The sequence below is a fragment of the Chiroxiphia lanceolata genome, chromosome 4 (assembly GCF_009829145.1).
Source record: "Chiroxiphia lanceolata isolate bChiLan1 chromosome 4, bChiLan1.pri, whole genome shotgun sequence".
Lineage (NCBI taxonomy): Eukaryota > Metazoa > Chordata > Aves > Passeriformes > Pipridae > Chiroxiphia > Chiroxiphia lanceolata.
This window is the reverse complement of record NC_045640.1, coordinates 67,254,334-67,282,211: the sequence shown is the minus strand read 5'-3', so window position 1 is coordinate 67,282,211 and position 27,878 is coordinate 67,254,334. Positions and strand designations below refer to the sequence as shown.

The following is a 27,878-nucleotide window of genomic DNA, read 5'->3' as shown; positions in this document are numbered from 1 at the left end:
ACTCCCCTTTCCTCGAGGCTGTGAGGTGCATCCCCTACCTGTCCTTGCTCTGTGTCCTGTCTTGTTCGGTTGCCAAAGTATTTGCGCCACACTTCACCTTCCACCTCATGGCACCTGGATGCCATCAGCAGCTGGAGCTCTCTTTCTTCCCTCTCACTGTAGAGGGAGTGCATTCCCTGAAGACCATGCACACACCACACATGCAACATTACTCACCTTGAGCATGGGTAGGGCAGGAAGGCTGGGACAATGGGCAGCTCTTACTGCCTCTCTGCCTCAGCCCAGAGCCCAAAATGTGACACAGGGCTGGCAAAACCCAAGGATGTACCATTGCTGAGAGTCTCGGAGCACATTCGGGGAGCTTTGACTGTGACTCAGACTGAGGTGTGGGGTGCATTAACGTCTTACTGGTCTTCTCCTGGGTTACAGGCAGGAATCTAAAGAGGAAGGCCAGGAGTCTGAGTCTGTGGGACCCCACTCTGAGCCTGTACCTGTGTGATGGGCTCACACCCTGCTCCATGGTACCACGCGGCAGTTCAGCAGAAGGACCACAAGTCCAGCAGGACAAGGTCTCCAGGGCCATTCAACATCAGCACGTGCACCCCAGCCAAAGGAAACATCTCTCTCTCTCTACCACAAGTGCACAGTGTTTCCCCACACAGCCTCAGCCACACCACTCCTCTACAGGGCTCACCCTCCTTGGCCAACCTCCTTGTCTTTAGGCTGATCAGATTCCATCGACTGCTGGCTGGCCTGGGAAACCCTCCGCCGAGCCAGGAACACCGGATCCAGCACGCTGACTGCAAGTGGGAGAAAGGGAGGAGCACACGGTGTCTTTGAGATCATGTGGCCAGCAGGAGGGGCAGAGCTGCTCAGTCGTGCTACGCAAGGCTCGCCCTCAGTCCTTGCCACTCCTGGGAACCAGAGTTCCAGGCAGGCCCCTGTCCCTCACCCACACTTGATCCGGAGCTGAATTCCCACCAAGCCACCCATCTCTCCGGGACATGATTTTCCTCCTCTCCTACTCACAATTCTGCCATCAGAAGGGACCCACCAATAGGAAGAACTGGGAGGTACTGGGAATCCCCAGGGCCCACTGGAGGGATTGGGTGGTAGGGGCTGCCCACAGCTCAGAGCCTCTTCCAGAATGAGTCATCCCACAGTGACCTCAGACCTCCTGCCCTCGTGAGGGCAAGAGCCCTCTCAGTCCCTGCCAGCCCTCAGATGGCACATTACCTCTGCGGGAACCTCCGCCCCAGGGCGCCGACTCTCTGCTGGGCTTCAGGGAAATCAGAGGGGCCCATGGCTGGTGTGGGGTCTCCACTACGAGACTGGAAACAAGAAGGCACCAACTGGGTAAAGCTGGGGCACCAGGCTCCCTTGGGGGCTCAAACTTGTAATTGCTGGCACCTGTCTTTAGGAGCCACTGCCAAGTCCTTGGAGGACAAGGTGCACAACAACCCTCCTTGCTGCCCATGTAGACTGTCCCACCTCTCTCAGGGCACATTGAAAGTTGACTGGCCCCTTTGTCTGCAATCTCCAAGTCAGAGTGGAGTGAGTGATGGGCAGAGTAGGAAGCTCTCCTGGGAAGGGGCTGGTCTTGTCCAAGTTTGGCTGGAAAGAAGCTTCAACCGGCTAGAACCTGCAGAAGCTGCAGAAGCCATCCACTCACCTTGGTAGTGTGATGACCTCATCTCGACTGACCCGGTTAAAATCATTTTGGCCTGGAAATGCCACGATCCTCATCATGCTGGAGTCCTGCAAGGGGACAGTCACATTTCAACAGACACCCAGAAACATGCTGGTTGCCCACAAAGGTGGCAAAGCACCTTGCTGCTCAGAGACACAACGGCTGCTTCCCAGAAAGCCTCACACCACCTTCTCCCTTAATGTCATTAGACCCTGCCTCAAAGGGCCGAGGCGCTGCCCAGACTTGGACATGCTCATCAGGAGTGTGTCTAGGCTGGGTGGTGAGACAGGTCATGACAACTGAGAGAAGGCAGCAGGAGAGCTTTGACAGCGTTGCCACAGAGCCATGAAGAGGAATCCCATAGAAATGACAAGCTCACCTCGAGCAGAGCTTTCAGCATGTTTCCTGTCGTATCCAGCTTCAGCAGGCAGCGATCAAAGAAGGTCATGCTGACCACTTTTCCTCGCACAGCAAGGATACCAATGCCCTTGAAGGAGAATTCCACCTCTTTGTTGTCTCGGAGAGCCCCAGCAAAGCAAAGCAGGGTCTCATGTACACACAGCTCCACAATTTCTCGGCGGAAGTGGGTGTCTGCAGCAATCTCCCCGAAGTCCAGCTGAACAACAGGTGTCTCATCTAGGAAACAAGAACAAAGCAACAGGGTGTCTGCCACTACAGTTCAGCCAATTCCAAGATTAGGGGTCATCAGTGCCCAGCCCTCAGGCAACACTCTGCCAGACAGTGCTCCCCTTTCAGCTTCAGTCACCTCTCCAGAACAGAGCTGGTGGTCAGGAGAGGCCAAAGCTTTGCTTGGCCTCCTGCTGCAATGAACCAGCTGGAGCACAGGGGAAGCTGGGGAGATAAGGCTGGCTCCCCAGAGAGGGGCAGGGTGCTGGGCTGCCCTATGTGTGCCCACACTCAGCACTCTCCAGGTTGGAAGTGCCTTTCCTTGGCCGTGTCAGAGCTGTTGGCAACAAGCCAAATGCAAGGCCTCTGTGGGGACAGTATTCCATCTTCTTACCAGGAATTTTGGGTTCCTCACACTCAAGGTTGTGGAATGTCCTCAGATGTTTGTTTACAATGAACACAGGTCTCTCAACAGTCAAAACCTCGCTGTCTTCCACACTGGCATGCACTGGGACAATTGCAAATGTCCCAACTCCAGTCTCCACTGCCTGGAAACACAAGCAAGAGGAGGGAGCATTGGAAGGGCTGCCCAGAGGCGGGGTGGCTGCCACATGACTGGCATGGTCCTGGGAATGGCACTTTGGCCCCTGCTCTGGAGGCCCAGAGGGAAAGGGTGAGTTGCTGAGGAGCCAGAGTCCAACTGGGAATGTTTTAAAGTCTGGAGAGAAATTTATGGCGCATGAAGGGACTCCATCTTATGCACTTGCTCATTTATACCCAGTTTTAAACATTGCTTAAAGCGTTTTCTTCATATGATTGTATTAACCCCATTTTCCTGTATACCCTGGGGCATGCCCAGGCTTGCCTAGAGCTGTTTTCCCACCATAAGTTGTTTACTCCTTCATTTTCCCACTCATCCTGCACTGATTGGCTGGGGAGTGCCGCAGTGCGGAGTGAGTCCCCATTGGTCCCTAATACCCAACTCCTCCCAAGTTCCTCCTCCCTTCCTGCGTTCTCCTATCCTGTTATGCCCTGGAATGTCAATCCCATGCTCCTCCCCTGTTACCAAACCCTTCTATACCAGACCCTATATAAGTCCCTGTTCTACCTCAATAAAGTAGCCATTGCACCCCGAGCTTCTTCCTTGTCGGATCCGTTTGTGCAGTGTTGTGGTTCCATTCCCTCACCCACCAGACCATGGCATATGGTGCCCAGGTCATGGGGCAAGGTAGAAGGTCCTTTATATTAAAGGAACTCCCTTGTGCTCACCGGGGCTCAAGTGGCACCTGGAGAGGTGATCACCCCGCTGGTCCTCCTCGTCTGAACTGCAGACTACGGACCATCGGGTCAGCACGAGTCTTTGCACTGGACAGGTGAGCAGCCGGGGACATCCCTACTCCCTCTCCCATCTCCCAATCCCCACGAGAGAGGAACTTTAACATCAACGACAAATTACCAGAAGTCAGCGTAACACCATAATAGGACTCTGGCTATCGACCTCTCAGAAATTTGTATACAGAAAACTTAAAGATTTTATTATTGACCATGGTCACCCCTTGGATAAAAAGTCAGCAAAAGCATTAGGCAAATGGCTTGAACACAAGGGGGAGATAATCTCCAACAATGCATCAATTGAAGACTGGGAGAAAATTGGATATCACATTTGGAAAGTAAACAAAAGGGGTGACCGAAATGCTAAAGAAGCACTAATTGCCTGGAGACTCGTTCTGATGGTGCTACAGCACCAAAAGATGAACTCAGATGAGACTCTCCAAGAAAACACATCGAAACATAAAAAATCCAAGCCAAAATCATTAGTCTGCAAGACAAAATCCCCAGAAAAGGACAAGCCCCAAAAGTCCCAACATGGCAAGAGGGATGAAGAAGGCGCAACATTTTGGCGGTTTCCAAAAAATGGCATCGCTGATGGGGGAGGACATTCGCGCGCACGAAACCGAAGCGCACAAGTGGCAAAGGCGGGAAAGGACCATGCAGGAAAAATCTGCATGGGAGAAGCCTAGGCGAGTCCCACTGGCTCCACCTCCAGTTCCACCCCCTAGGCCGCCTCTGCCTCCACCCGCTTACATCACTGATCCACCTACTGACACACCCCCACACACACCCTCTCCCACCAGCTCTGCCTCTTTCCCGGAGTCATTGCCCTTCCGGGGCCAAAGGGAAAAGAGGGGCAGGGTCAGGCCTAGTTCCGGTGTCAACATCCAGGAACATGGCAGCGCCCATGAGGCCTGTGCCACCCAGGCCTCCGGCACCCACCACACACAGGCCTTACACGGACAACACATACTTAATAGTCATTCACCACAACCGGACATTTGGAAGGCCTTCAGGGCCGAAGTGGTACAGGCTAATGATGCCGAATTCCTGAAGGCTTTCCCCATTTATTTAGAAGAAGGCTATGCCCCAGAATGGAGGCCAATATCCTACCCTATGTTAAAGGATATCAAAAAAGCGATTATCGAATATGGCCTCGGAGCCCTGTTCACAGTGGGACTCCTTGAGTCCTTCTTCCTAGCTTATGATTTGATACCTTATGATATTCGAGCAGTGGTCAGTGGCCTATTATCCACTGTCCAGTCATCAGTTTTTGAAGCAGAATGGAAGAAGCTTGTTACCAAATATGTAAACAAAAAGATGGAAAGGCAAGGGACCCCAATACAGAGGGCAATAGATATGTTGTACAGCGAGGGCAATTATACCAGTAGGCAGGATCAGGCATATATAGATATAACCAAGGAGTTGGCAGTCGAAGCATTAAAGAAGGCGGCCGATGCGTATATTCAGACACCATCCTTTACTCTAATAAATCAGGGGCCTAAGGAACCAGTTATAGATTTTATCACGAGATTAAAAGAAGCGATTGCACGCCAGGTTCAGGAGAAAGAAAGTCAAGATATTCTACTTAATAAACTGGTGTATGAAAAAGCAAATGAGGACTGCCAACAGGCACTTAAAATGTTAAAGGACCCCACATTACTTGATATGATAGAGGCATGCAAGAATGTGGGGTCTGGATCTCATAAGGCCCAATTGCTTGCTGTTGCTCTAACTGGACCACAAACATGTTTTAATTGTGGCCAGAAGGGCCATATGAAAAAACACTGCCCTGAACTGGCCATGAAACCTGACCCCCCAAAGACGTTATGCCAAAGGTGTGGGAAGGGTCACCATTGGGCTCGCCATTGTCGATCTATTACTAACATCAATGGCAAGTTCCTCCCTCCAAGAAAATCCCCTGATTTAAGATGGAAAGTAACCTTTAATTCACTGCCTGACTTTAGGGAATGTCACTGTGAACATCAGGGAAACGGGAGGCAGAGCGCTCAGGGGGGTGTGAAGATACAAGAATCCCCTCAGCTGCGCCCCATCCTATGCCAGTAGTTAAGCCAGCCTTCCCAGTAGTTAAGGAACAACCACCACCCTTAGACCACCACCCTCATATTAACCATTGTGCCTCCCACACTCCAGCTCAAATCTGCTCAACAACTGATAGAGGTCTACCCCTCCTCTGACATTCAACCAGACCAAGTATACCTAATTGTTTCACATTTCACAGCGCTCGAGAGGGGAATTGTAATGACACCTACCCTGTTGACTGGACTCACAAATAATAACATCAGCATTTGTATTTCTGTTGTTTTACCACCTGTAGAGTTGGAGTGTTGGGGACGAAGAAAACCACCTGCGAGAGGAATGGGAGAGATTCCAGGCGTGGAGGAGAGTTTACGAATCATGAAAGGACTTTTCACACTGATAATGGACATTTACAGCCTAAAAAGGCCACCTCTGGACTGGACAGTTACCACCTGTTATCCCCGGTTGTTTACAGTTTCCCCCAGTTTATTATCATGAAGTTATCAACATATTTGTACCCCCAGTTGTTGTTTTTAAATCAAATCCTCCATGTTGTCTTCTTCCTCCCCTCACAGTTTTCCCGCCAGAACTTGTTGTTCTCCCCTGCTTTCCCGCTCCTCTGCCTGTGATTGGTTGCAGTTTGCCGCAGTGCAGAGGTAGCTCCCATTGGTCCTTTCCCCCGGATACCCGAAGTCTCCACCCTTCCTTATTATAATATCCAATCCCAATCCCTCTTTACCTGTCAATCCTTCCCTCCTCCCCTTGCTTGAGCCCAACCCCTAAACTACCCTATATAAGTCCGTGTTTCCCCTTAATAAATTGGCATTGCTTCCTCACCCTCAACTGTGCCCTAGCCTTATTTGCAGTGCCCTATCCCTTTCCTTTACCAACCCACGAGCTGTGGCAAGTGGCGCCCAACGTGGGGCACAGTTGAGGGCTCTTATATTAAGAGAACTCCTGTGCCTGCACTTGGGCTCGAGCGAGTCTTCACGAGGGAAGATCGTTCCGCCAGCTCTCCCCTGCGAAGCGGACGACTGTGGACGCTGAGAAGTCCGACGAGTCGCGCACCAGACGAAGGTGAGCCACAGGGGACATCCCTAATCCTGCACCCATCACCCACCCCCAGCAACATAAACTAAAAGGGAGGAATTACCACCTGGGAGCGTTGAGGAACCAGATTAACAGCATGGGGCTCACGCTTTCCACCTCCCAGAAGTTCGTTTACAGGCGCCTAAAAGACTTTATCATCGAGCACGGTCACCCTTTAGATAAAAAATCAGCCAAAGCCCTCGCCAAATGGCTAGACTGCCACCATCATCACGTCCACGATAACACCACATTTGATGAGTGGCAAGCCATAGACTTCCAGCTATGGCGAGAGGGCGAAAAGGGTGACCAACTCGCGAAGAAGGCGCAGATAGCCTGGAGGCTTGTTCTGATGGTGCTACAGCACCAGATGATGAACAAGAATAGCGGCAGTAACAACCAAGAAGCCGACTCCTCCAAGATAACGCAGAAAGAGAAAGAAAACACCGACAAGGACATTTCTAACACGGACACGGACACTTGCAACACAGATAAGGACACTGAGAAACCCGGGAAAAAGGGAGGGAGAAAGAGAGGACACCGAGGCTCACAAAATGGCGGACGGGAGTCGCGTGAAGACCAAGATGGCAGGAGGGCGCGAAGAAGGGGATCGCGGCGACTCCGAGGCAGTGACGAGGAGGCGGGGCCCCTGATAGCGCGGGAGAAATCAAGGCGGGAAGAGCGGAGGTGAGATTCTGTAGTAACACCCACTGCTCCGCCTCCGCCCCCATACACCCGCGCGCGGAGCCCCTCCTCGGACCGGTCCTCTTCCGCGTCCACTTCCGCCACTTCCGACTCCTCCCCCGAGCCATCTCCCTCCCGGAAGCCACGGGGTGCAGTGGGCGGGGCCAGGGCGAAGGCCACACCAAACATCCGCCAAGATGGCTGCGCCCATAAGGCCCAAGCCACCGAGGCCTACCCCGCCTGCCGGTATCCCCATTCAGACTGCCACTGGGCGCCATGCCTCCCGGAGGAGCCGTCTACCGCTCCGGACATTTGGAAAACCTTCCGGGAGGACGCAGCGAGTGCCCAGGATGTTGAATTCCTAAGAGCCTTCCCTGTGTATTATGAGGAAGGGAAGCCCCCTGAGTGGTGCCCCATCTCGTACCCCATGTTGAAAGATATCAAGAAAGCCATCGTGGAGTACGGGTTGGGCGCCCCATTTACCATCGGGCTGTTAGAGTCATTTTTCCTGGCATATACCCTCATTCCCTTCGATATTCGGGCGGTCATGGGAGGTCTGCTGACCACCGTGCAGGCCTCCGTGTTCGAGGCGGAGTGGAGAAAGAAAATAGTAGCTTTCGTGAATGATAAAATGGAGAGGAGAGGTATTCCCCCACGGCAGGCAGTAGACATGTTGTATGGGGAAGGTGATTACACGCGAAGAGGGGATCAAGCAAAATTAGACCCCAAATTTTTAGATATAACTAAAGAATTGGCATTAGAGGCCCTAAAGAAGGTGGCTGACGCGTATGTGCCGACCCCCTCCTTTACAATGATTAATCAGGGCCTAAAAGAGTCATTTACGGATTTTATAACCAGGCTTAAAGAGGCTATTGCCAGGCAGGTACCTCAGAAAGAGTGCCAAGAAATTCTTTTTAATAAATTGGTGATCGAAAAGGCCAATGAGGACTGCCAAAAAGCATTAAAGCTTTTAAAGAATCCCACTCTATTAGAGATGATTGAAGCGTGTAAAAATGTTGGCTCGCATTCCCATAAAGCACGCCTACTGGCTGCTGCCTTTACAGGCCCGAATCACTGTTTCGAGTGTGGGGAAAAAGGGCATTTCAAGAAACATTGCCCTCGCCTGTCCGCATCCACACCTAACCTCCCTAAGACCATGTGCAAGAGGTGTGGAAAGGGACGGCACTGGACAGCCAGCTGCCGTTCCCTCACGGACATTAATGGCGAACCTCTCCCTCCATCTCATTCACGAAACCTACGGAGAAGAGTCACCTTCTCCTCCCTCCCGGACATCAGACACTTTGACGTTGAACAGTCGGGAAACGGGGAGCAGAGCGCCCGGGGGGGCGCGATGACACAAGTGACCCCCCAACTGCGCTCTGCTCTGCGCACGGCCTCCCAGCCGGACCTTCATCAATAAAAACATCGTTTCCCGAACTAGTTCCAAGCCAAAGTGTTCTGTTCCGGTGGACAATTTTGTACACCGACAATTCCACCTTACAGTTAACTTCCCCCGAACACCTTTTGAAAGTCACACCTTCCGCCCATGTTGACCCGGACTTGACTTACCTAATCGTGTCTCATCTTTCGGCAATGGACAAGGGAGTTAGTATAGTGCCTACCCTCCTGGCTGGGCTGAATGACGTTAACATTGCTATCAGTCTAACTGTCCACCTTCCTCCCATCCAGCTGAAAGCACGCTCCCCGGTGGCCAAGATGGTCTCCACAGAGGATCTGCTGTGTGTCCGGTCCCTGGACGAAGAGCAGAGGGAAAGAGACCAAAAGGAAGTTCTCTGGACCACCACGGTCCGATCTTCTCGCCCTCTGCTCACCTGTCTCATTTATTATCCGCAGCCGAAGCAGCCACAGCAGATCAGGGTGGAAGGCCTCTTGGACACGGGAGCAGACGTCACCATATTAGCTTCCAGGGACTGGCCGCACGAGTGGCCTGCCCAGGCGGCGTTCGTGCGGGTCAGTGGCGTGGGGGGAAGCCAACAGCCGGTCAGGAGCAAGGAGGCACTCACTATCTACGGGCCAGAAGGTAGGCCAGCCTCTCTCCAACCTTACATTCTAAATATTCCAATCACATTGTGGGGACGGGACGCCATGGAACAGTGGGAGCTCACCTTAAGCTCCCCATTCCATGAACAAAATTTTTAGGGGGGGTCACTGAAGTGTTGCAGCTCCCCAGACTGAGCTGGAAAACTGAAACACCAGTCTGGGTTGATCAGTGGCCCCTACCAAGCAAAAAGCTGCAAATTTTAAATGACTTGGTAAATCAAGAATTGGCAAAAGGACACCTGGAGTCTTCCACCAGTCCCTGGAACACTCCAGTGTTTGTCATCCAAAAATCCTCAGGTTCCTGGAGATTTCTCCAGGACCTGCGCAAAGTTAATGAAGTCCTGGAACCAATGGGAGCCCTCCAGCAGGGAATGCCGTCACCATCTATGCTCCCTGCTGAATGGCCCCTAGTGGTCATTGATATAAAGGACTGCTTCTTCCATATATTTCTCGATCCGGCTGATTCGGTCAAATTCGCTTTCTCAGTCCCAGCCATCAATGCTTGCGAACCCCACCGCAGGTATCAGTGGCGAGTGCTTCCTCAGGGGATGAAAAATTCCCCAACACTCTGCCAAATGTTCGTGGCAGAAGTGTTGAAGCCAATTCGGCAGAAATTTCCACAGTCAATCATCTTCCATTATATGGATGATGTATTGATCTGTGCAAAGACACAATTGGCAGTTGAAAGAACCCTAAATTCCACTATCCTGGCGCTAAAAGACAGAGGATTGGAGATATCCCCTGAAAAAGTTCAAAAGGAAGCACCCTGGAGGTATCTCGGACTCAAAATTACCGAGAAAACTATTCGACCCCAGTCAATCGAAATTGACAGCCGAGTCCGAACTTTAAATGACCTCCAAAAGCTGCTAGGAGCCATTAATTGGGTGAGACCTGTGCTGGGGATCACAACTAGTGATCTGCACCCCTTGTTTGAGCTGCTCAGAGGAGACGCTGACCTATCTTCTCCCCGCTTCTTAACATCAGAAGCTAAAAAATCTTTGTCCATTGTCGAAAGAAAAATTTCTGAAAGGCAATCATGTAGGAGGATGGAGGGGCTGCCATCCTCCTTGGTAATCATTAGAGAACAGAGACAACCCCTGGCCCTGCTAGGCCAGTTTACCGCGGATAATAAGGACTTCTGTTTGTGGGAGTGGATATTCCTCCCACACCAATTCGGCAAAACCATCACCACTTTAGCAGAAATGATTGGCAAGGTCATCTTTAAAGGCCGCACTAGGTGTCTAGAACTCAGTGGAGAAGAACCAGATTTTGTCTACCTTCCACTGACTTCTGAACATCTAGATCAACTGCTGCAAACCTCCACAGACTTTCAGATAGCCATTGGGGGTTACCCGGGAGAAATTCGGCTACATCTCCCGGCGTGCCCATTCATCCAGAGACTAATCCAAATTCCACTCAAATTAAAAATTATACAATCAAATTTACCAATAAAGGATGCAAAAACCATTTTTACCGATGGCTCAGGGAGAACCGGCAACGCTGTGATCGTTTGGCGAGAAAATGGTAATTGGCAACAAGATATTCACAGAGTACAAGGTTCCCCTCAGATTGTGGAGCTTTCGGCAGTTGTGCGAGCCTTCCAAATTTTCAGTGGTGAGCCAATTAACATAGTTTCAGATTCGGCTTACGTTGTTGGTGTGGTCAAAAGAATCGAGAACTCATACCTAAAAGAAGTATCAAATGAGAATTTATTCAAATTATTAACTCAATTGGCATTTTTAATTCAGGTCCGAGAATTCGGCTTTTTCATTGTCCACACCAGGTCACACACTGCTCTGCCAGGTCCTGTGGCGGAGGGAAACCAACGTGCCGACCATCTGGCAGGTATGGTGGTCACCCCAAATTTATACCAGCAAGCCAAACTATCACACGAATTTTTTCATCAGAATGCGCGATCGCTACACAAACAATTCGGCCTCAAAATTTCTCAAGCAAAAGAAATTCTAAAAACGTGTCCCGATTGCCAAAATTTCACGCCACTTACTCCTGAGGGAACTAACCCCAGAGGTCTGGCGGCGCTAGAGATTTGGCAGTCAGACGTCACACATGTTGCAGAATTCGGAAAATTAAAATTTCTACACGTTTCAATTGACACCTTCTCCAAAATGATTGTAGCCACCGCGCATCCTGGTGAAAAGAGCCGTGATGTTAAAAGACATTTCCTGTCTGCATTCGCAAGGATGGGAGTCCCGAAGCAGATAAAAACTGACAACGGACCATCCTATGTGTCTGCAGACACGAAAAAGTTCTTTGAAGAATGGGGGGTGCACCATACCACCGGAATCCCTCACAATCCCACAGGACAGGGCATAGTAGAGCGTGCCCACCAAAATATCAAAAATTTGCTCAAAAAACAAAAAAGGGGGAGTATGGGCCTGACTCCCCAAGAGAAATTGGACAAAGTAATGTATGTTTTAAATTTTTTGAATTTGCTGGAGGAATATAACACTCACATAAACAGAAGTCCAGCACAAAAACATTTTATGTCAAACCCAGATTCATCAGGAATAACCTCGCAAAAAGCCGCAATCATGTATCGGGACCCACTAACAGAAAAATGGACGGGCCCTTTCCCCTTGATCACCTGGGGGAAGGGCTACGCTTGTGTTGCAGGTCCTGATGGACCAAAGTGGGTCCCAGCCAGACGAGTTAAAATCACTCAAAGACAAGAATCAGGAGAAGCACAGAAAAGACCGGAATCATGAAGCTGATGACCATCCTCCTCCACGCCGTCACCATCGTCATCGTTACCAAGACCATTCCTCTCGCCGCGCCCATCCCACTAAGGCCCTGGATGGACCAACCAAAGGAAAATCTATGGGTAACGCTGGCCAAGGCAACAGGCACAGACACCCTGTGTCTGTCCTTGGCTAGCGCAGCTAGTCCATTCAGGACATGCCTGGTGGGAGTCCCCATAACATCAGGGGACTGGAGCGCTTTCGTTTCCCAGACAAGATTCCGTGGGGCGATGCCCCTCAACTCCCCCAATCTGGCCCAGGCGATCGCGGCACTTTCCTTTATTGATATTCCCTTCCAGGAAATTGACCTCCTCGGTTCGCTCCCTACCTTTGCATGCGTCATGTTTCATCGTTATACCCAACCTATTTTGTTTACTCCCTTTAATGTTACCCCTACAAAACCCCTCTATCAAGGGACCGCTTCGCCGTGGTGTAACGGGTCCATTGTCACCACCATACCCACAGAGCATGTTCCTCGGAACATGCGTCTGCCAAAGGGGTACTTCCTGCTGTGCGGGGACAAGGCGTGGCCTGGTATTCGGGCCTACCCGGAAGGGGGTCCCTGCACGGTAGGGAAACTGGCCCTTTACAACCCGGCGAAGTTCCAAATGACAGATCTGGCCATCCTACCGAGAATCCAAATTAAAAGGTCCCTCCAAAACGAAAACGAATTGGCAGTTCCAAAATTAAAGAACCGAATTCGGTGTCAGGGGTGGTTCCCGAACATCCAAAAACAAGTGGATGGGTGGAGGCTCCCTCCGGAGCCTAAACCTCAGCCACCTAAGCCTCAGACCACCCCTTCCAAAGTTAAACAAATTCCAAATCAGTCTCCTGTCATGTATGCCATACCACATGCAGGTGCTGGGATCGTAACTATGCCACCTCCTCTACCCTTCCCGGCAGATTGTGACTCCAGCATCCACATCTGGTCACGGATGAAAAATTTCTGGGCGTCTTTCCCTGTCCCTGGGATTGGAACCGCGCATGCCTTGTCACTTTTGACCCACCTTGGTTGCTGGCTGACCAAGGAGGCCAATGCCACCACCCAGGCGATAGAAGGCTTATTAGAAGACACCCAGAAACTGAAGGAAGTTAGCCTTCAAAACAGAGCAGCCATTGACTTCCTGCTCCTGGCGCACGGACACGGGTGCCAGGAGTTTGAAGGAATGTGCTGCATGAATTTCTCTGACCACTCTCAATCCATTCATGAAAGTATCAGCCAGTTAAAGAGTCTGATCAGAGATATTCATAAAGATAAAGAAGAGAATATAGGAGACTTGTTCGATTGGCTGAATCTACCGTCATTACCTAATTGGTCCAGGAAAATTATCATAATGTGTATCCTAGCCCTTTCCGTCCTCTTCCTGTTATGTGTTTGTTTACCCTGTCTTATTGTTTATATTCGAAAGTCCTTGATCTCGACCATAAGTGCCAACGTCGCCGCGGCCACAGAAAACAAAAAAGGGGGAGATGTTGGGGACGAAGAAAACCACCTGCGAGAGGAATGGGAGAGATTCCAGGCGTGGAGGAGAGTTTACGAATCATGAAAGGACTTTTCACACTGATAATGGACATTTACAGCCTAAAAAGGCCACCTCTGGACTGGACAGTTACCACCTGTTATCCCCGGTTGTTTACAGTTTCCCCCAGTTTATTATCATGAAGTTATCAACATATTTGTACCCCCAGTTGTTGTTTTTAAATCAAATCCTCCATGTTGTCTTCTTCCTCCCCTCACAGTTTTCCCGCCAGAACTTGTTGTTCTCCCCTGCTTTCCCGCTCCTCTGCCTGTGATTGGTTGCAGTTTGCCGCAGTGCAGAGGTAGCTCCCATTGGTCCTTTCCCCCGGATACCCGAAGTCTCCACCCTTCCTTATTATAATATCCAATCCCAATCCCTCTTTACCTGTCAATCCTTCCCTCCTCCCCTTGCTTGTACCCAACCCCTAAACTACCCTATATAAGTCCGTGTTTCCCCTTAATAAATTGGCATTGCTTCCTCACCCTCAACTGTGCCCTAGCCTTATTTGCAGTGCCCTATCCCTTTCCTTTACCAACCCACGAGCTGTGGCATTGGAGGATCATTTTCTGGTCGCCAAAATGGTCTCCACAGATGCTTTGGTCAGCATTATGTCCGAGGATGAGGAGATCAGGTGTGGCGACCCAATACAGGCAAATTGGATGACTGCTGTCAAATCTTCCAGACCTTTCTTGACATGCTCTGTTTATTTACCAGAACCCAGGAAACCACAAAAAGTCAGCATTATAGGATTGTTAGATACGGGGGCCGACGTTACAGTCGTCACCTCCCGAGATTGGCCTCCCAGCTGGCTAGTACAGTCAACCGACATAAGGGTCAGCTGGATGGGCGCCATCAGAACAGTCGGCCAGAAGTACCGAAACCGTCAGCATATATGGGCCAGAGGGCAGACCTGCATCTCTCAAACCATTTGTACTTAACATTCCAGTAACCTTAGGGGGACGGGACACCATGGAGCAGTGGCATCTTGGAATAGAGACAATTTTTTAGGGGGGGGTCACTGAGCAAGTGCAGCTGCCCAGACTGAGGTGGAAGACTGAAGTTCCAGTCTGGGTGGATCAGTGGCCCCTACCAATCCAAAAGCTGCAAATTCTAAATAAAATGGTAGATCAGGAATTGGCCAAATGACACCTGGCGTCTTCCACCAGTCCCTGGAACACTCCAGTGTTTGTCCTCCAAAAATCCTCAGGATCCTGGAGATTTCTCCAGGACCTGCGCAAAGTGAATGAAGTCCTGGAACCCATGGGAGCCCTTCAGAAAGGTATGCCATCTCCATCTATGCTACCTGCTGAATGGCCCATGACTGTTGTCGATATAAAGGACTACTCTTTCATATTTTTTTCAATTCGGCCGATTCGGCAAAATTTGCGTTTTCCATCCCAGCAATCAACGCTTGTGAACCTCAGTGCACGTTCCAGTGGAAAGTGCTTCCCCAGGAGATGAAGAATTTGCCAACGCTTTGTCAAATGTTTGTTGCAAAAATTTTATCCCTAGTTAGGCAGAAATTCGCAAAGTCAGTCATCTTCCATTATATGGACAATGTTTTGATCTGCGCAGAGACAGAATTGGCTGTCAAAAAGACTTAAGATTCGGTTGTTTCGACTCTAAATTCACATGGTCTAGAATTTTCCCCTGAAAAGGTACAAAAGGAAGCACCATGGAGGTACCTCGGACTCCAAATCAACCAAAAATGTATCAGACCGCAAACAGTTACCTGAGTGAGTCATGGAAAAGAGAGGGTGGGTCCCCTCAGTACCACCCTCCAGACCGCCTCCGCCCCCACCTGCACGTTTCAGGGATCCCTCCCCCGACACGCCCACAAGCACGCCCTCTCCCTCTAGTTCCACCTCTTCACTTGAGAGACCTCCCTCTAGAGATGGAAGGGTAGCAAGGGGCGGGGTCAGGGCAAAGGTCAAGTCCGTTTTCCGGCAAGATGGCCGCGCCCATAGAGCCCATACCACTGAGGCCTACCCCACCTGCCGCTATCCAGATTCGGACACAGACACACGCAGTGCTCCCCCGAAAGGCCGTCCAAATTGCCTAACATTTGGAGGGCCTTCAGGGAGGAGGCTGCACATGCAAATGACACAGATTTTTTAAAGGCTTTCCCTATTTATTTGGAGGAGGGTAGGGCTCCAGAGTGGAGGTCCATCTCCTACCCCATGCTCAAAGATATTAAGAAGGCTATTGTAGAGTATGGGCTGGGAGCACCCTTTACCATCGGTCTCCTGGAGTCCTTTTTCCTGGCATATACACTGATACCTTATGGCATCAGGGCAGTAATAGGTGGACTCTTTTCCACGGTTCAATCTTCCGTTTTTGAAGCAGAGTGGAAAAAGTTAATTACCGCCTATGTAAATGAAAAAATGGAAAGGAGGGGTATCCCGGTAAAGCAAGCAATAGACATGCTTTATGGTGAAGGAAATTACTCGAGCAGAGGTGATCAGGCCCGAATTGAACTTAAATTTTTAGAAGTGACAAAGGAGTTGGCATTAGAAGCAGTAAAGAGGGTGGTGGACGCCTATATCCAGACACCCTCTTTCACATTAATCAATCAAGGCCCTAAAGAACCATTTGTTGATTTCATTACCAGGTTGAAAGAAGCAATTAGTAGACAAGTACACCAAAAAGAAAGTCAGGAAATTTTATTTAACAAATTGGTCATAGAAGAAGGTAATGAAGATTGCCAGAAAGCATTAAAAATGTTAAAAGACCCTTCTCTGCTCGAGATGATAGACGCGTGTAAGAATATTGGCTCGAACTCCCATAAGGCACCCCTATTGGCTGCTGCTTTTACCGGGTCCCAGTCATGCTTCAATTACGGGCAAAAGGGGCATTTTAAAAAGCATTGTCCCAAGCTAACACCAGAATCTAATTTACCGAAGTCCCTCTGCTGGAGGTGTGGGAAGGGCCGTCACTGGTCCTCAAGCTGTAGATCGCTGACCGATATCAATGGTGAACCCCTTCCCCCCAGAAAATCCCCAGGGCTGAAGAAAAAGGTAACTTTTAACTCCTTGCCTGATCTTCGCCCGTGCTCCTGTGAGCACTTGGGAAACGGAGAGCAGAGCGCTCAGGGGGGCGCATTGACAGAAGTAACCCGTCACCTTCATTCCATCCTGCGCCCGACACCGCGCCCAGCTACCCCATAATAAGGGAACCTCCGGCAGACCCGGTCTCCATTAAAAATCAATGTACCCTGCTGAAGTGGATAATTCTCTCAGTAATACACCCCTCCACACACCTAAGTTCTTACGAGCAGTTGGCCAGGGTTAGGCCATCTGCAAATGTTGATCCAGATGCGACATACCTAATGATCTCTCATTTTTCGGCAGTGGCAAAGGGCATTGCTGTAATTCCCACTCTCCTGACAGGGCTGACAAATACTAACATTGCTATTTGTCTAACTGTGCATCTTCCACCCGTACAGTTGGAGGACCGCTTCCCTGTTGCGAAGATGATTTCTACGGATGACCTTCTCTGCATGGTGTCCCAGGACGAGGAGTAGAGGAATGACTCACTGAAGGAAGTCCATTGGGCGACCTCAGTGAGGACCTCACGACCTCTGTTAACATGTCTCGTTTATTTTTCTTTACCTAGACACCCGCAGAAAGTGAAAGTAGAAGGATTGCTAGATACAGGAGCGGATGTTACCATCATAGCCTCCAAAGACTGGTCATACGGCTGGCCAGCCCAGTCCACGGATACAAAAGTCAGCGGTGTGGGAGGCTCACAGTTCCCTGTCAGGAGTCGGGAAGTATTGACCGTATATGGGCCAGAGGGCAGGCCGGCATCCCTGCAACCATACATTTTAAATATTCGGATAACACTTTGGGGACGGGACACCATGGAGCAATGGCAATTAACATTGAGAACAGAAGAAAATTTTTAGGAGGGGTCACTGAGCATGTGCAGTTGCCCAGACTGAGCTGGAAGACCGAGATGCCAGTTTGGGTAGATCAGTGGCCCCTACCCACCAAAAAGCTGCAAATCCTAAATGATCTCGTCAATCAAGAATTGGCTAAAGGACACTTGGAGTCTTCCACCAGTCCCTGGAACACTCCAGTGTTTGTAATCCAAAAATCTTCAGGTTCCTGGAGATTTCTTCAGGACCTGTGCAAAGTTAATGAAGTCCTAGAGCCAATGGGAGCCCTCCAGCAGGGAATGCCTTCTCCATCTATGCTCCCTGCTGAATGGTCCCTAGTGGTAATTGATATTAAGAACTGTTTCTTTCACATTTATTTGAATCTGGCTGATTTGGCAAAATTTGCGTTCTCTGTCCCGGCCATCAACGCTTGTAAACCCCATTGCAGGTTCCAATGGAGGGTGCTTCCCCAGGGGATGAAAAGTTCTCCTACACTATGCCAGATGTTTGTGGCAAAAGTGTTGGAGTCAATCAGGAAAAGATTCCCACAGTCAATCATCTTCCACTATATGGATGATGTATTGATCTGTGCAAAAACAAAATTGGCAGTTGAGCAGACTTTAAATTCCGCAATCTCGGCTCTAAATTCCAAAGGATTGGAAGTATCCCCTGAAAAGGTACAAAGGGAAGCACCATGGAGGTATCTCGGACTCCAAATTACTGCTAAAACCATTAAGCCTCAATCAGTTCTGATTGATAAAAAAGTCCAAACTTTGAATGACCTCCAGAAGCTGTTAGGAGCGATCAATTGCTCAGACCAGTGCTGGGGATCACAACTGGTGATTTGCACCCCCTGTTCGATATACTAAAAGGAGGTGCAGACTTGTCCTCCCCCAGGTTCTTAACACCAGAGGCAGAGCTAGCCCTTTCCACTGTCAAAAATAAAGTATCAGAGAGACAATCATGTAGAAAGATGGAGGGACTGCCATCTTCATTGGTTATTATCCGCAAACAACGACAACCGATAGCCATGTTAGGCCAATTTACAGAAGATAAAAAGGACTTCTGTTTGTGGAGTGGATGTTCCTCCCTCATCAATTCTCCAAAACGACTGTGACAATTGCAGAAATGATTGGCAAGTTAATCTTTAAAGGTCACACCAGGTGTCTAGAGCTCAGTGGGGAGGAGCCAGGTTACATTTACCTCCCACTGACTTCTGAATACCTGGAACAACTGCTGCAGAATTCCATTGATTTTCAGATCGCCATTGGGGGCTACCTGGGAGAAGTCAAATTTCACCTCCCAGCGTGCCCATTTTTACAGAGATTAATCACGATCCCATTAAAATTGAAAATTGTACAATCAGACCTTCCAATAAAAAACGCCAAAACACTTTTTACCGATGGATCTGGGAGAACCGAAAATGCGGTTATTGTTTGGAATGACAATGGTAATTGGTTTCAAGATATTCACAAAGTTCAAGGTTCTCCACAAATCGTGGAATTGTCGGCAGTTGTTCGCGCCTTCCAAATTTTCAACACGGAACCAATCAATATTGGATTCAGCTTACATTGTGGGCATTGTAAAAAGAATTGAAAATTCATATCTGAAAGAAGTGTTCAATGAAAAGCTTTTTAATCTGTTGAGAAAGTTGTTATTTTTAATCGAAAATAGAAAATTTAGCTATTACATTGTCCACACGAGGTCTCACACCGCTTTGCCAGGTCCTGTGGCGGAGGGAAACCAGATTGCCGACCATCTGGCAGGTATGGTTGTTACCCCCAATTTATACCAGCAAACTCAAATATCCCATGAATTTTTCCACCAGAATGCGCGATCGTTACAAAAACAATTCGGCATCAAATTAACACAAGCAAAAGAAATTTTGAAGGCGTGTTCTGACTGCCAAATGGTTGCTCCACTAGTTCCAGAAGGAACAAACCCCAGAGGGCTGACAGCATTGGAGATTTGGCAGTCAGACGTCATGCATGTGTCTGAATTCGGAAAATTAAAATATGTACACGTGTCTATTGACACATTCTCAAAAATGATTGTAGCCACCGTGCATCCTGGTGAGAAAAGCAGGGATGTTAAGAGACACTTTTTGTCTGCATTTGCTAGGATGGGAGTCCCAAAGCAAATAAAAAACAACAATGGACCCTCCTATGTATCTGCAGACACGAAGAAATTCTTTGAAGAATGGGGGGTACACCATACCACTGGGGTCCCTCACAATCCCACGGGGCAGGGCAGAGTGGAGAGAGCCCACCAAAACATAAAAAATTTGCTTAAAAAACAAAGAAGGGGGAGTATTGGCATGACTCCCCAAGAGAAATTAGAAAAAGTAATGTATGTCTTAAATTTTTTGAATTTGCTGGAGGAACCTGAAACTCACACAAACAGAAGTCCTGTCAACAGACATTTTAAATCAGATTTTCTTCCGTGTGAACAAAAAGCCAAAATCATGTATAAAGATCCCATAACAGAATTATGGATGGGCCCTTTTCCCCTGATCACCTGGGGGAAAGGGTACGCCTGTATTGCAGGAGACGCCGGACCTAAGTGGGTCCCAGCGAGACAGATCAGAATACACCAAGACCGCAATGCAAAATGTGGACCCTCCATGCCTACATCATCCTGATCTGCACCTTAGGATCAATCAACAAGTCTACCTCATCTCCCCTGAGGGAGTGGATGAAACAACCGACAGAAAATTTATGGGTAATGCTGGCCAAGGCCACTGGAACAGACACCTTGTACCTGGCCTTGTCCAGTGCCAGCAACCCCTTTAAAACATGCCTGGTTGGAGTTCCTGTGACTCCGGGTGAGGACTGGGATGCATTTGTAGCACAAACCTGGAGTCTAGGATCCCTGTTGTTAAACTCCACTACATTAGCACAGGTTGTTTCCGCTCAAACTTTTACTTCAAACCCACTCCAGGAAATTGACCTTCTTGGCTCTCTCCCCACTGGCAACTGTATTTTGTTCCATAGATACACAGAGCCCATTCTATTTACACCCCACAATGTATCCGCTAGCAGATCAATTTACCGGGACTCCTTCGCAGTGGTGCAACAATTCGATTGCTACTACAGTAGCGACCGAACATGTGCCAAGAAATATGAGACTCCCAAAAGGATTTTTCCTTCTGTGTGGGGATCGGGCATGGCAGGGTGTTCCTGCCTACCCAGAAGGGGGTCCCTGCACAGTGGGAAAATTGGCACTTTTCAACCCAGCGAAGTTTAAATTATTAGACCAATCCTACACCCTCAAAAATCAGGTTAAAAGGTCCCTGTCCTTCGCAATGGGCGCACCGCTTATGTTCTCTAAGCCAAAAACAACAACACCATGCCCAAAACCAAAAGTTACCACTCCCCGTGTTGTTGTGGCACCACGTGTGGATGCTGGAATTGTCACTCCGCCACCTCCCTTACTCTTCCCAGCGGTATGTGACTCCAACATCCACATCTGGTCCCGCATGAAAAACTTCTGGGCTTCCTTCCCAATCCCGGGGATAGGAACAGCCCACGCCCTATCCCTTTTGACCCACCTTGGTTGCTGGCTGACCAAAGAAACTAATGCCACCACCACCGCAATCGAAGGTCTGCTAGCAGATACACAAAAGTTAAAAGAAATCAGCTTACAAAATCGTGCAACCATTGACTTCCTACTCCTGGCACATGGACATGGGTGCCAGGAGTTTGAAGGAATGTGCTGCATGAATTTTTCAGGTCATGCACAGTCGATTCATCAAAGTATCAATCAGTTAAAGAGTTTAGTTCAAGATATCCACCAATCCCGCAGTGAGGGACTAGATGGATTGTTCGATTGGTTGAACCTTCCCTCACTTCTCAAATGACTTAGAAAAGTATTAATCTTGATTGTGATCTCTGTGTGTGCCCTCGTTGCACTTTTAACCTGTTTGCCTTGTTTAGTTGTGTGCCTTTGCCAGATGCTGTTACGAAGTGTCAATGTCAACACCGCTTCAATAAACAAAGAAGGGGGAGATGAGGAGAACAATAAGACTGACTGGGAGAAATTCCAAGCATGGAGAGACATCTACAGAGCTTGAATGGACTGTTAATCTACTGGACTGTCTGTTATATCCCAGTTTATTGTTGGTTTTATGTGAAATTTAATGTACCCCCATATTATTCCCCTCTATCCCTCCGATTTTCCCGCCAAAAGTTGTTTACCACCTTGTTCTCCCCCGCTTTCCCACTCCTCTGTCACTGATTGGCTGGGGTTTGCCGCAGTGCAGAGAGAGCTACCATTGGTCCTTTCCCCTAGATACCCAGAAGCTACACCCACCTTTCCCCTGTCTCCCAATCCTGTCTCACCCTGAGTTGTCAGTCCCATGCTCCTCCCCAGTTCTGAATTCTCCCCTCAGACCTACCCTATATAAGTCCCTGTGTTCTCTCAATAAATTGGCATTGCTTCCAGACCCTTCACCTGTGTCCGAACCCTTTCTGCAGTGCTGCGCCCTACTCCCTTTCCCTTTCGGGCTGTGGCAGTTACCATTGACAAAAATGTCTGAAATTTGAATGACCTCCAGAAGCTACTAGGAGCTATCAATTGGATACACCCTGTACTGGGGATCACAACCAGTGATTTACATCCCCTATTTGAGCTTTTGAAAGGAGATGCAGATCCGTCCTCCCCCAGGTCTGTCACAAAGGAGGCAGAAGATGCCCTCCATATGGTTGAAAAGAAAATATTGGAAAGACAAGTGAGTCGGAGGATGGAGGGACTGCCATTCTCCTTGGTAATTATAAGGGAAGAAAAACAGCCATTGGCCATCTTGGGCCAATTTTCAATCGATAATAAGGACTCCTACTTGTGGGAATGGTTGTTCCTCCCCCACCAGTTCTAAAAGACTGGGTGAAAGAAATTAGTCTTCAAAGGACATATGAGGTGTTTAGAGCTTAACGAAAGGAAACCAGTTTATGTTTACCTCCTGTTAACCTCTGAACAAATTGGGCAACTGCTGAGACCCTCTGTTGATTTCCAAATTGCCATCGGTGGATACCCGGGAGAGGTGAAGTTTCACCTCCCAGCATGTCAGTTTGTTCAGAGATTGGCCCAAATTCCGTTCAAAGTAGAAATTATTCAATCCGAGATTCCAATTAGAGAAGTAAAGACGATACTCGCAGATGGTTCCGGTAGGACTGGAGACGCAATCATCATCTGGAAACAGGATGACAATTGGCAACAAGATATCCATAAAGTGCAAGGTTCACCTCAGATTGTGGAACTTTCAGCAGTTGTACGTGCTTTCGAGATCTTTCAAAACAAAGTAATAAATATTGTATCTGATTCGGCCTATGTGGTGGGCATAGTAAAGAGAATTGAGAACTCCTATTTAAAAGATGTTTCTAATCGGCTTCCGTTTGATTTGCTAAACAAGCTATTGGTTTTGATTCAAAACAGGAAATTCGGATATTACATTCTACATACCCGGTCCCACACCACTCTACCAGGTCCTGTGGCGGAGGGAAACCAGATTGCAGATCAGCTGGCAGGTATGGTGGCAGTACCAAATTAATTCCAGCAAGCCAGACTTTCTCATGAGTTTTTCCACCAAAATGGTCAATTGCTACAAAAACAATTTAATCTGAAATTAAATCAGGCAAAGGAGATTTTAAAGACCTGCCCTGATTGCCAAGAAGTGGCCCCACTTAAACCTGAAGGAACTAACCCCAGAGGGTTGGAGCCACTAGAAATTTGGCAATCGGATGTGACACATGTGCCCGAATTTGGGAAAGTAAGATATGTACATGTGTCGATTGACACATTCTCCAAAATGACAGTAGTCACCACGCATTCTGGTGAGAGAAATCGAGATGTCAAGAAGCATTTTTTGTCCACGTATGCAAGAATGGGGGTCCCGAAACAGGTCAAAACGGATAACGGGCCCTCATATGTATCGAAAGAAACCGAAGTATTTTTTAATAGCTGAGGTATCTACCATACCACTGGAATTCCTCATAACCCCACAAGGCAGGGTATAGTGGAAAGGGTCCATCAAAACATAAAAAATCTACTAAGAAAACAAAAAAGGGGGAGTATGGGTCTGGCTCCCCAAGAAAGACTAGAGAAAGTCATGTATGTTCTAAATTTTTTAAATAAATGGAGGAACCTGACATGCCCACAAGTAGAAGCCCTATAGAGAGGCACTTCCGATCAGAAAACCAACAGAACATAAGGAAGGCCAAAATACTTTACAAAGACCTACTAACTGACAAGTGGACGGGTCCCTTTCCCCTCATCACTTTGGGGAAGGGACACGCCTGTATCTCCACTGATACAAGACCGAGGTGGGTCCCTGCAAAGCACATGAAGGTCTTCAGAGAAACACCGTGTGAACCATCTACGCCTTCACCACCTTCCTCAGTTTTGGAGTGATCCTTTCAACATCGGAGACCGCATCAGACATTCCCATCTGGATGTACCAACAGCCCAAAAATGTTTGGGTGAAGTTGGTGTGGGAAACAAATAATGACGCTATCTGTCTTTCAGTTAATAATATTAATTTATTTCAGATGTGTTTAGTTGGTTTACCCCTTAGTGACGATTTCAGAAATTATTTTGAATCACCTTCTTACGTTGAGGATGACCCCGTTGAATTTGAGGTCTTAGGTTCTGTTATTACCGGTCACTGTTTTAAGTTCATATCTTGATCTACATCTCGCATAAAGAACAGTGTTACTCCCTTTAAGAAAATATACCAGGATGCCTCCCTATGGTGCAATGGCATGCGCCTGAAATAATCACAATGGAGTCGGTAGGCTCCAAACCCAGTGCCCTGTCCCAGGGAAGATTCTTAATCTGTGGCGAGAGAGTGTGGGCTGGTATCCCATGCTATCCTATTGGAGGACCCTGTGCCATCTCCCAGGTCACCCTATTCCACCCACACAAATTTGGGTTAATCAATGAAAACCCCACCTCATTGATTCACCACGAGAGAGACTTCGGAATGCTTCGTATGCAAAACCCCATCCTTAATGATATATTGAGAGTGAAGTACCCGGCAGTGGGGCCAGAGGCAAGACCTCTTACCCCCTGGCCACCAAGTCTTTACACGACCCTTAAAAGATTAACCACTACTAAAAGGCCCACGATAACACATTCTCCTCCAAAAAGAGACTGGAGGCTAGGTAGCAGACAAGTTATCGAGTCATATGGAAAACATACCCTCAGTTACCCTACCCTCCAGTCTCCCCTTAAGTGGGTGAAAGGAGATTCTCCAGCCTCATCCAAGGTTACTCTTATTCCACCCGATGCTTTGCATCCTCCAATGAGATTTCTTCCAATCCCCAAAATTCTGGAGGATTGTGATCCTAATATTGAGTTGTGGTCAACCACGGGAAATTATTTCAGCTCTTTTATCATTGCAGGGATCGGAACCTCGCATGCCCTCAACACCGTGACGCACATGGGGTGCTGGCTCGCGAAAGAGGCCAACGCAACCAGTATCGCCCTAGAAGGCCTAGTTAAAGACACTCAAAAATTGAAAGAAGAGTCCCTTCAAAACAAGGCCACCATAGACTTTCTGTTACTGGCACACGGCCATGGGTGCCAGGATTTTGAGGGGATGTGTTGCCTAAATTTTTTCGATCACTCCGAATCAATTTTCCAAAGCATTAAAACCTTGCGTGACCTTATCAGTGAAATTAAATTTTCCTCTAAGATATCCACAGACGATCTATTTGATAAATTGGGTTCCCCTAGCTTACCTAACTGGTCTAAACAAATACGTTTAATGTGTTTCGGAGTCTTGATGACCCTTTTTGTGTTGTTATTAATGCTTTGTTGTGTCATAGCCGCCTGCAAAAGCCTCATTCCGAGAAACATATTTTTGTCCTTCTATCAAGAAAAGAAAAAAGGCGGAGATGCTGAGGAGCCAGAGTCTGACTGGGAACGTTTTAAAGCCTGGAGAGAAATTTATGGCGCATGAAGGAACTCCGTCTTATGCACTTGCTCATTTATACCCAGTTTTAAACATTGCTTAAAACGTTTTCCTCATATGATTGTATTAACCCCATTTTCCTGTATAGCCTGGGCTTGCCCAGGCTTGCCCAGAGCCATTTTTCTGCCATAAGTTGTTTACTCCTTCATTTTCCCACTCATCTTGCACTGATTGGCTGGGGAGGGCCGCAGCGTGGAGTGAGTCCCAAGTGAGTGCCCAACTCCTCCCAAGTTCCTCCTCCCTTCCTGCGTTCTCCTATCCTGTTATGCCCTGGAATGTCAATCCCATGCTCCTCCCCTGTTACCAAACCCTCCAATACCAGACCCTATATAAGTCCCTGCTCTACCTCAATAAAGTAGCCATTGCACCCCAACCTTCTACCTTGTCGGACCCCTTTGTGCAGTGTTGCGGTCCCATTCCCTCACCCAAGGGACCGTGGCAGTGAGGCACGTGCAGAAGGCAGGACTCACCCTCTTCTGCAAGAGCTGTCTGTGGATGTAGCGAGATGCTCCAGACCAGATTCTCCAGATTTCTGGAAAGCAAAAGAAAAGCCCTGCCATGCTCTGGTTCAGTGACAGCCACCATCCTCTGAGCCCCTACCCACACAGGTGACAGTAGAGCGCCCTTAAGCCCCCCTTGCCCACTCTCATCTCTGGGGCTGCCCAGTTGCATTCCTGACTGCCCTAAGGCTCAAAGCAACCCAACCTGCATCCATGATAGGCCTGGGGAGGAAAGGCAGGCAGTAGTTTTGGGAAGAGAATTTCCACTCCTAGACACTGCCAGTTCCCAGAAGGTGATTATCATGTGTGTGTCTCAAACACTCATAGCCAGATGGCTGTGGAGCCAGCTAAAGCTTGTTGATAACACACAAGGATTGTTGGTAATAACCGGAGATTGTTGGTACTAACACACCATGGGAAAGGACAAAATAAGGCTGGAGAAGGGGGTGATGAGGAAGTAGAAGAGCACTTTTCTGGGACAAACATCCTTGTTATTAATCCTGGAGAGAAGCACAACACAGTAAAGTGCAAGTGCAGGAATGAGATCGAGAAGTGACCATGGACTGTAGGGGGGATGAAGAACAACAAAGACCCCTGAAGCCTTTCAACCCATTTCCAGAAAGGTGTGAAAGAACAGACTGCAGATGATAACTAATTTGCGTAGAAAGCGAGAAACGTCTTTGGGGTATAGAAATGTGTCTATAAAAAGGTACCCCCACCACGCCCAGGTGGTGCCCCCAGGAAATCCCATTGGCTGGGCTGATACTGGAACCAGAAGTAGTGATTGATTCCTTCCTTCCTTCCATCCTTCTGTCCTTCCTTCTTTCTTTTTCTTTCTCTCACTCTCTTCCTCTTTAATTCATCTCTTCCTTTCTTTCCCTTTTCATCTTACCCATTTATCCAAAACCCACTGCCATGTTCTTATATAGTAGGTCAGAAACTCACATAGCAATTTACATGCCAAGCATGTAATTTACTAATAAAACATCTTGAGTTCTTGTGGACTTTTGTTGTTCCTTTCTACCATGAGCATCACCCTTCCCCTTAAGGGTGGGATGTCACAGCTACCAAAGCCACCCCAGAGCCTCAAGGCACCACAAGGTAGGGCTCTCCTTACTGCAGTCTGTGCCGTCCAAAAGAGCCCCCTCTATGGCCCCAGACTCAGGGGGGCTTTCCACAGCTCATCTCCATGTAATCTTGGCCCTGATAGTGCTGCTGCAAGGGACACCTATGGCCTTACCACTGTTGCTGAGCTCCTTGAGAGTTGGGAGCTCCTCTGGCCCTACAGAACTAGAGAGCAGGTAGTTCTGCATCTCTGCCCCCCTGCAGTGCAGCAGCTGAGGAAGAGGTGCTTGTCCTGCTACAAAACCCCTCTGCTCCTCTCCTTTCTTTGATGCTTCTCCCCAGGCAGCGTCTCCAATGCTCTCCTAAAGTATCTCCTTTTCTCCTGGGAGCAGGGCAGATCCGGCAATATAGACCAGAAAAGGTGCCTGCCCTGCTCAAAATCTCTCTGCTCCTCTCCTCCCTCCTCAACACTTCTCCAAGTGGTATCTCCAATGCTCTCCCACAGCTTCCCTTTGCCTCCTGGCAGCAGGGCAGCTCCTGCACAGCAGAGCGCTGGTGAGGGCAGTTCCAGTGGTGTCCAGGCCTCTCCAAAGAGTCGTGGTCCAATGACACTGTCCCTGGGATGTGAGTGTCCCACTGTGATGTCATGCCATGGGTCACAGGGC

The 27,878-nt window shown here is 48.7% G+C and overlaps 1 protein-coding gene across 1 annotated transcript; it reads right to left on the bottom strand.

The window, feature by feature from the left end:
- Positions 1 to 690: 690 nt before the first annotated feature.
- LOC116786251 (coiled-coil domain-containing protein 81-like) lies at positions 691 to 27,808 on the bottom strand. The gene is made up of 7 exons (XM_032686699.1): positions 27,389 to 27,808; positions 26,119 to 26,180; positions 2,712 to 2,865; positions 2,070 to 2,326; positions 1,673 to 1,758; positions 1,237 to 1,331; positions 691 to 800 (listed from the first exon to the last, which is right to left on the bottom strand). Exons 1-7 carry the CDS (start codon positions 27,459 to 27,461, stop codon positions 691 to 693), a joined length of 837 nt encoding a protein of 278 aa, XP_032542590.1. The 5' UTR covers positions 27,462 to 27,808.
- Positions 27,809 to 27,878: the final 70 nt, after the last annotated feature.